The sequence below is a fragment of the Grus americana genome, chromosome 6 (genome assembly GCF_028858705.1).
Source record: "Grus americana isolate bGruAme1 chromosome 6, bGruAme1.mat, whole genome shotgun sequence".
NCBI classification, from domain to species: Eukaryota; Metazoa; Chordata; class Aves; order Gruiformes; family Gruidae; genus Grus; species Grus americana.
In genome coordinates, this window is record NC_072857.1 from 24,976,511 (window position 1) to 24,985,875 (window position 9,365).

The window sequence follows — 9,365 nt, forward strand, 5'->3', positions numbered from 1 at the left end:
TTTCCTTATATACGGGGCTGCCCCGGGCCGGCGGCCGGGAAACGTGCCGAGCAGGGGATTCTTTTGCCGGGCTCCCTCCTACGCGCCGGCTGCTTTGCACTTCTGAAAGTGCCGGGGCTTGGGAAGTGTTTTCCTTTTCATTCCTGGCCAGAGCGTTTACTGCCACGGCGCTAGCAGTCATAAATTTTGTTACAAACCGCAATGACAGGTGCATTGATATGCACCCTGAGAGCTCCGGCTGCTTTAATAACCGCTCCGCTGGCCGCTCTCACCGCCTCTTATTTATTCGGTATCATATTAGATATTGATCCTAAGCAGAATTAAGTGTAGTGGAAGTTTTAGTAGAGAACTGCTTAATATGAAAATGTCGGGAGGAAAGCGGCTGGCAGTGCCGGGCCTGTGTCAGCGTGGGCCGGCTGCGCTCCGCACACACGCGCGGGGTGGACCCGTGGGCTCCCGGCCGCTACCCAGATAGAGCCGTGAGAGGGTCGGTAACCTCCAAAAGCAGTGGAACCAGTGGCGGAACAAAGAGCCCCATTATGGTGTGCAACGCCTAACAGTTCAGATGAGGTTAACCTTTCTGGAGAGGAGGAAGGGAAATCTGAAACACAGACATGGATACTTTGCGGTTTCCTACCATCGGTGCCTCCGAGCCCACCTCCCACGGCTCGGCCTCACCATTTGGATGTCACTTTTTTTTTTTTTTTTTTTTTTTATTCTTCCTGGAGGCTGTTTCTGGCCAAACCACCAAGTGTTGAGCCCCTGCTTTGGTGTTACCCTATAAAAACATCACCCCGGGCCTTGCACTCGTGGAAAATCAAAACCTAGAAAGGTCTCTCTCTCCCTCTCTCTCTTTCTCTCCCTCTCTCTCTTTTTAAGATCTAAAGATGAGCCACCAAACAGTTGAGCATTGTCCATGTGATTTATGGCCCATAGCCTCCTTTTTAGGTTCAAGCAGAGTTCACAAGCAGTTGGTATTTCAGAAAAGAAATAAGGCTTTTAACAGCTTAACAGCAATATTCTTTCTTAAGATTCTGCGTATTCTTTTGGGAACTGTATTTTACAAGGCACATAAAAGCCTACGCTTAAGGCGGTGTTCTGCTAACAAAAGTCCTCAGTCCAGACCGCTCCCGAAAATGTAGATGATAGAAGTGGAAAACGAGGGACAGTTATTTTGCACAAAAATACTTTCAAGACTCGTCAAGATTATCATAGCGTATTAAAACTCATCTGAATCGCCACCGTCCATTTCCACAGATATTTTTAAACTAAAATTTTCCAGCACAGGAAAATAGCTCTTTTCCCATTTCCATCAGCTTTGTAGATCATCCCAGGCTTTTGTTCAGGGAAGAAAAGGACGGCGGCGGTTTGTGACATGGGATAAACCGCCGAGAGCGGCCGCGGATCACAGCCCGCTGAGGTTGTTCTGAGTTACACAGACGTGTCTCCCGGGGAATTTTAGAGAACAGATCAGCGGTACTTGGCCGTACCAATTGCTGCAGGAGAAAGAGCAGTACTCTGGTAGTATTGCTTAAGTATAATTTGGAGAATGATGCTCAAAAATTTCTAGCTACTCTTCTCTGGTAAGTTAATAGGCTTAAACCCTGAAGAAAAATAACGAACTCTTAAGATGCGTTGAGTTACAGACTTATATTGCCACGTTAAGTATGTGCTAATTTACAAAATTACTAAAAAATGTCTGAGAAAACCCCTCTCTGACAAGAAAAATAAGAACAGGGAATATTAATAAGCCGCAACAAAATTGCAGACGAGTTTCTATCTTGCAACGAGCGCAGAGAAGTTTCGGGAGCAGCAAGGGGAAAGGTAACAGCACCCTGCCTCAAAACATCTGCCCTAAGGGGACCGAGCGTTTTCGGTCTGAGCGGCCTGATCGGTGGGCAGGGGGCGGGGAGGGCAGCGCCATAAGTTTGCAGGCTGGAAAAAGAAAGAGAACCCCCTAAAAATGATCTCCAGTGTCTCAGGTTCTTTCTACTGGGGACACATAAAAGGGACGAGAAACGTTGGGTGAGGGAATTTAATTCATCACAGAATTAAAATAGGGGAGCTGACCTGCGACTTCCTTTATAGTGCAAAGTGAAGGGAGTGAATGGCGCCGGTTATACTTTAACTCCGGAGGAATCCGGGGGAAGAAGGAGGCCGGGTTTACAAAGGGGACGGGATTTTTCTGCCTCTGCCCGGCCGCAGCCCGGGCTCGATCCATCATGTCAGCTGTACGCGGCCGTGCGCACGCGTCCCGGGCGGGCGAGCGAGCGAGGGGGCGCCGGGGGGCTCTCAGCCCAATTGGGCCGGCGGGGTCCCTGGGGACACCACCCAGCGCGGCTTCCCGTTGCTCACTGAGCAACCCCCAAAATGCTTCGAAAAGTGGCCTCTAGGAAGTCCCGCCAATGTGTCCCCGTTCCCCTCAGCACCATCGCTCTCGGATGGCTCCTTCCCCGCTGTCCCCCGGTCCTTCCCTAGTGTGCTCTGCTCTCTCCCCGGTGTGCCCCCGTTTGTCCGGGTTCCTGCCTGGTTGACCCTTCTCCTTCCCTTATGTCCCTTGCTCCCTCCTTGGCGACTCTGGTCCTTCTCTGGTGTCCCCTGCTCCTTCCTTGATCTCCTCTGCTCCTTCTCCTGTGTCTCCTGCTCTTTCCTTTATATCCCCTGCTCGTTCTGTGGTGTCCTTTGGTCCACCTCTGGTGTTCCCTGCTTCTTCCTTGATGTCCCCTACTTCTAATCTGGTGTTCCCTGCTCCTTCCTTGACGTCTCCCGGCCTCTCCCTGGTGCCTTCGCTCCTTCCCCGCTGCCCCCGTTTCCCGCCCCGCTGCCCCCGGGCCCACCCGCCCAGCCGAGGCTGAGGGTGCTGGGGTGCGGGGGGTGCCGGGGCCGGCCCGGCAGGTCCCAGCCGGCGCCCCCCACTGAAGGTCTTTTTTGTGTCCCCGCTGTCCCCCTCCCCAGGTGGCTGCGAGTGGCCCGGGCCGACGACGTGAGGCGCGGCGCGGCGGTCAATGTTATTTGAGCGGGGGCCGCGGGCCTCGGCAATCGCAGAGCGGAGGATGCAGAAAGCCGCCTACTACGACAACGCGGGGCTCTTCGGGGGCTACACCTACAGCAAGGCCGACGCCTACCCCTACGGCGCGGCCCACCAGCCCTACGGCCAGGCCGGCCTGGACGGCGAGTACCCCGGCTCCGCCTGCTCCGTCCAGAGCTCGGCGCCCGGCCGCGCCCCGGCCCACAAGGGCAGCGAGCTGAGCGGCAGCTGCATGCGGACGGCCGGGGGCGGCCCCGGAGGCAGCCAGCCCCCCGGCATCGGCGAGCCGCAACCCCCGGCGCTGCCGCCCTCCTCCCCGCCCAACCCCCCTCCCAGCGCACCCCCTCCGAAAAAAGCCAAGGGGGGCCCCAATTCCTCGGGCTCGGCCACCGCCACTCTCAGCAAGCAGATATTCCCCTGGATGAAGGAGTCCCGGCAGAACTCCAAGCAGAAAAGCACCTGCGCCCCCTCAGGTAGCCCGACATCCCCCCGCCCCGGCCCATTGCCCGCCCGGGGAGCAGGGCTGAGCCCCTCGGGCTAAACCGCTCGGGCTGAGACCCCCGGCCCTGCGCCTTGTCCCCTACTGCTCCAGCTGCCACCGCCCCCACCCCCGGCTCGGTCGTCTCAGCCCCGCCGGGCGCTGCAGGTGGGGCAAGCTGGGGGCTTCCGCCCTGCCCCCCCCCCCGCCAGCCCAGCGGCAGCCGGCGCGGCCCCGACGGATCCCGGCAGTGCCTGGACGGGTGGCCGCTCGGGGGCCCTGGGGGGAGGCAGCTCCGGGGGGGTGTGTATGCCGGGCAGGGAGGGGTGGGAAGCCGCCCCCGGCCCCCCTGCGCCCCCTCCCCGGGCGCCAGCAGAGCGGGAGGGGGCGGCGGGGCTCCAGGGGACCCCGTGGGGGCTTTCGGGGGGACCAACGGCTCTTTGTGCCTCTTCCCCGCAGGAGAGAGCTGCGAGGACAAGAGCCCCCCCGGGCCGGCCTCCAAGCGGGTGCGCACAGCCTACACCAGCGCGCAGCTGGTGGAGCTGGAGAAGGAGTTTCACTTCAACCGCTACCTGTGCCGGCCGCGCCGGGTGGAGATGGCCAACCTGCTCAACCTGACCGAGCGGCAGATCAAGATCTGGTTCCAGAACCGCCGGATGAAGTACAAAAAGGACCAGAAAGCCAAAGGCATCATGCACTCCCCCGTCGGACAGTCCCCGGACCGCAGCCCCCCCCTGAGCGGCCCAAACCACGTCGGCTACTCCAGCCAGCTCCCCAGCGTCAACAGCCTCAGCTACGACGCGCCCTCGCCCACCTCCTTCGCCAAATCCCAGCAGAGCATGTACGGGCTGGCCGCCTACACGGCGCCGCTGAGCAGCTGCCTGCCGCAGCAGAAGCGCTACGCGGGCGCGGAGTACGACCCCCACCCCATGCAGAGCGGTGGCGGCGGCTTCGCCAACCCCAGCCTGCAGGGCAGCCCCGTCTACGTGGGGGGCAACTTCGTGGACTCGATGCCGGCCTCGGGCCCCATGTTCAACCTGGGGCACCTGCAGCACCCCTCCTCCGCCAGCGTGGACTACAGCTGCGCCGCCCAGATCCCCGGCGGCCACCACCACGGACCTTGCGACCCCCACCCCACCTACACGGACCTCTCCTCTCACCACACCTCTCAGGGACGGATGCAGGAGGCGCCCAAGCTCACGCATCTGTAGCGGGGCGGCGGCCGGCGGGGCCCGCTCCCCTCTCAATTACCTCACTTTTCTGACGGGACAGTGTTACTTTGCTCTCGAGTGCCAACAGTATTAGTGGATTTGTCTCCCCTAGCAGCTCCCTTCTTTCTTCCGCAGCCCCGAGTAGGTCCGTGAGCAGGAGCCTTTCTCTTAGAGCTGTTTTAAGCATGACAGTGCAATATACTGCAAACCGAGGGACTGATAAGCTGGTTATGATGTACTTGAAGGTAAGTCTTAGAGATGCCGTAGTGTTAGCAGCGCGTCATGCTGAGGTGTTTTAGACCAGTCGTGAGCGGTGGGAACTCGCCCGCGCGTAAGCTTATTTCAGAGAAGTTAATTTATGAATTCTTCCGTAACGTAAGGATCGCATCGGACTAAATGATATGTATTTATTATTTTAAGCGAGACATTTTTGTATCACTGATTATTTATCCTCGTCTTAATGTATTTATGTGGGTATTTGTAGAGTTTCTTCACCAATACTTCGGGAGAGCGATTCAGGTCCGTGGTGACTTACATTTCACCTATTTAGTATATTCGGTCTGAGCTAGTTGAGAGAGTAGTCTTGAACAGTTGTAACAGTGGCTGGTGTTTGTAGTTTATGTAAGGATTAATTAAGACAGCAAGTCGTAAGTCATTAATAGAGTAAAGCAAACTGTGGCATCACACAAAGAGCCGTTACACTTTAAAAAAAAATTATCGAAAGTATTTTTAAAGTATTTATTTCTAACCGGCTGGCCCCACTCGAGCGCCTTGGGTGGCTTGGCTGGCAGCTGGCTCGGCCGGGGAAGCCACCTTTGGTTGGAAGCGCAGCCGCTTTGAGGAGGCGATCTACAAAGCGGGGCGCTTGGCCATCTTGTTTCAGATCAATCCTGCATACAAAAACCTCGGTGAGGTTAACATTTATTTATTGACTGGGTATCTATCGCACATATTATTATTATTATTATTATTATTATTATTATTATTATTTCGGTGGGCTATTTTATTTTCTTTGTTTTTTTTTAATTACACTCTGGCTATCTGAAATAGGAAAGAAATTAGAAGCTTAGAACGCAAAAAAATTAGAAACCTTCTGATAGTGCTAATTTCATTAGGGTCTCCATAGCAATCCGCGCAGCAGCTGCCGCCTCCTTTGTTATTTATACTGTTGTCTTTATACTAACCATAAATCAATTTTTTAGACATCTTTGGAAGCCCGAGCTTTTCCTCTTGTTTTTCATAAAAATAAACTTTGAAAGAAAATTGACAATCAGATATATACAGCCGAAGGGGAGCTGCCGAGGCGGGGTGCGGGCAGCGGCCGGGTGGTACCGCCGCACTCCCCCGGCGCCCGGCGCGGAAGGTCCCGTCCCCTGTGCCCGCGGCAGAAGGACACCGCCGCCTTTCTCTGCCACGAACGGGACAGCTAACACGGGGGGAGGTGGTGGAGAACAAAAAAAAAAAAAAAAAAAAAAAGAGAAAAAAAAGAAAAAAATGGAACGATGCTCTGAACCCTCGTGTTTCCTCCTCTCTAGTTACACGGCTGTGTTGAATCCCTCGCTGGATTTACAGATACTTCTTTTGTAAACGTTGTCATTAAAGTCTCTTCCTGACGGTACATGTCACTCCGAGAAGACTATTCTTACCTCTTTCTAAAAGTGTCGAGTTAAAGATTAATCCAAACTTCTGTATTCCCCATCAAACCGTCTGACGCGCCACTTCCCAGTTTGACAAACACTGCAGCTCCTACTCCATCCTCTAATGACAGGACCTGGCATTTCTATTGTGACAAATATTTTAACTCCTCCAATTCTGGTCAACACAGACAAGTTTTCTTTCTTTCTTTTCTTCTTTTTTTTTTTTTTTTTCTCCTCCTTGCTTTCTTCCTCGCCTTCTGTATTTGTGTTTGGCTGGACAGTAAAGATTCAAAATATTACTTAGGGTTTTATTTTCCCCTCTGTGCAATTTTAACAATGTCATGCTACGTTGAGAAGTGTATCTTCTGTTAAATTTCACTTTTACCCAAGCAAATTTGGATATATGTGTTGTAGATCTGTAAACAAAACAGAACAGAATAAACTACTTTGTTCGGAGACATATTTTAACCATTTGAGCCCTAAAATTGTTTTCTATGGAAGTTTTCAAACAAATTGTGTCTTAGAAGCTCCATCCAGGAGTAAATAAAACATGCAAACAAGGCAAAAAGTAAGGCTAAACACCACTCATGAATTACACTTCTATAATATTCCATAAATATATATATATGTTTGTATCTTCAAAACTTTCTGTAATCAATGTACCCACGACTGAAATTGTCCATGTAGGTTTTTTTGTGTGTTCTTGACAACAGGACGTATTTTGCATCACCTGCTTCTATCTGTGAAACGGCAAGGCACCACCATTTCTGCAGGGCTGTCCTTGGTGTAACCCAATGTGCTTTTCCCAAGTGTTTCCCACCTTTGTGCTCTGTAGGCTGTTCTTCAAACAGTCTCTGCTCTGACTTACACTATTAGTTCTTCATTAAATCTGTTAAGAAAGAAAAGGCAGTTTATAGGTAGCCCTTCCCCAGATCTGAGGAAGAAGGGGGTTTCAGAGGAACCCTGACTACAAACATGGTGTTACTGAGGCACACTGCCCTGAATTATTTTCATATTGCAGAGAGATGGGGTTTGCAGGCTTGGTTTCCAGTGGGGGAGGAGGAGGAGCATGTGTGAGGGGGAATCGTCTTGTAAATAAATTCACTTTCTTCTCCGTGACTCTGGCAGAGGCGTCTCGTTTGTAATGCAATAGAAGTCTGTGATGATAACCTAATTATTAGAAGTAATGTTACTTTAGCGAGATCGCTGGCATTTTTACAATGTTTGTACAAGCATCAGCAATCTAGAAGAGAGAGACACTTTGGCACAAGCCAGACTTTTTCTTGGCCCATCATTTAAAACCCATAAATTATAAACAACCCCCTTTCACACTCAATAGGAACTCAGCTCTTTCGCATCAGCATCTGATGTGCTGAACTCTGGTCACCCATTTAAAACACAACTCATCAGCCGAGGCCAGGCCTGGGGCTGATCCTAGCCTTGCCTTTCTTTGCAAATAGGAGCCACAGCACCCCTTCCCCTCCTTCCCTGCTCCCTCCATCTGCTCCAGACCCCTAACAGGGTCACTGAGCCAGGGCCTCTAGATGCCAGCAGCGCTGCAGCAGTGTTTGGGATGGGGAGCTGAGGACAACACCGGTTGAGAGGTGTTAGGGGTGCACTGAGCTTCAGCGAGGCCATGCAGGTTCTCCTGTTCAGATCTGTGGGTTTTGGATCTCCCCTTGTTGGTCTGGCCCTTACGGTAACCCATCGATTAATGGGGCTGCAGCAGTTTCCCTGCTGCGAAAAGGAGATGAGGCTTTGTGTTAGCTCTGTGCAGTCAGTGCAGGGCTGAGCTGCCCCTTTGCACCGTTTCTTTTGAGGGGGGTTCCATCCATGTCCCTCTGTTGAGGGCCTGGTGAGCAGCACCTGGGCAGGGGGACCTAGGCAGGCATAGCCAGGGGCTCCCAGGGATGCCACTGTCTTGCAAGTGCCACTTTGTGTGGGGCTGGGGAAACAAAGCCAAATACCTCCTGCTCCATTAGCAAGTACTTCCTGAGCAGAGCACTGCAGGTGCCCAGCCCTGGTCCCTGGGCAGGCTGGGGAAGGGACTGCAGGGCACCCTGCATGGCTACCACCATGGGAGCATGCCTGGGTCACCCGGGGCTGCAGGCAACCGGGTCCATGCCTGAAGAGGAGGCAGCTGGCTGCACACCCAGGAGGCAAGGGGAGAGGCTGGTTAAGAAAGAGGGAGCCCACCAGCACCAACCAGAAGCTCCCTGACTTTCTTGGGCACCAGCTGGGTCATTGGAGCTCCATGGCAAGAAGTCTGAAGGCAGGATCCACCACTGGGGTCTCTGCACTGCTCTAGCCCCACGGGAAGCCCTGTGAAACAACCTGCAGGGAGGTCCAGGCACAAAAGGGACTACTAGGCTAGGGAAAAAAAGAGGGTAAAGGGGATGGGGCTGCCAGGCTACCATGGGGAGAGTGCCTCGCTGACAGCTGTCAGCCAGAGAGGGAGGGAAGGAGCTGCAGGTTGCGACACCATCTTTCTATGTGCCAGCCTGCCGTGTGTGCCCAGCGGCCGCACACAATGGCAGCCTGGTGAAGGCGCAGCGTTGCTGTGCGGCGGAGAGGCCCAGGTGTCCAGCACCTCCGCTGCAGATCTGCCTGGGAACAAAAGCTGGAGCCAGACGGGCAGCACAAAGGGGCTGGTGCTGCCGGGGCAATTAGGGCTGCAGTGGTTGGCTGGGCACCACGTGATGTTATATATTGATGAACAGGCTACCTCTGCTCTTAAAAGGCGTGAGATGGGCTGGACCAGAGCTCTGTTGGCTGCAGCCACTTTTCAGGGACTGAGCGGCAGGTTAATCCCTGAACGGGCAATGGCTCTCCATTCCCACGTGAGCAGCGGCAGTGGGTGCGCCGTGGTCCTCGCTGGGAGTGGGGCTGGCGGGGGCGGGAGGGGGCTGGCTCTATTAAGGGTCATCAATCACATGATGAGCACTTTTCACTCGACAGCAGTTCCTCCTACTTCTGCTTGGGCCTGAGCCAGCTGGGACTCGACCAGAAAC

General features: G+C 54.0%; 1 protein-coding gene across 1 annotated transcript in view; it reads left to right on the plus strand.

Annotated features, from left to right (window-relative positions):
- The window catches only part of HOXD3 (homeobox D3), a 32,054-nt gene extending 24,624 nt beyond the window's left edge, over positions 1 to 7,430 (plus strand). The window contains exons 3-4 of the mRNA XM_054830453.1: positions 2,956 to 3,501; positions 3,966 to 7,430. Coding sequence (XP_054686428.1) covers positions 3,006 to 3,501; positions 3,966 to 4,717 — 1,248 coding nt within the window. The 5' untranslated portion in view covers positions 2,956 to 3,005 and the 3' untranslated portion in view covers positions 4,718 to 7,430. The remainder of the gene's footprint in view (positions 1 to 2,955; positions 3,502 to 3,965) is intronic.
- The last annotated feature ends 1,935 nt before the right edge of the window (positions 7,431 to 9,365 follow it).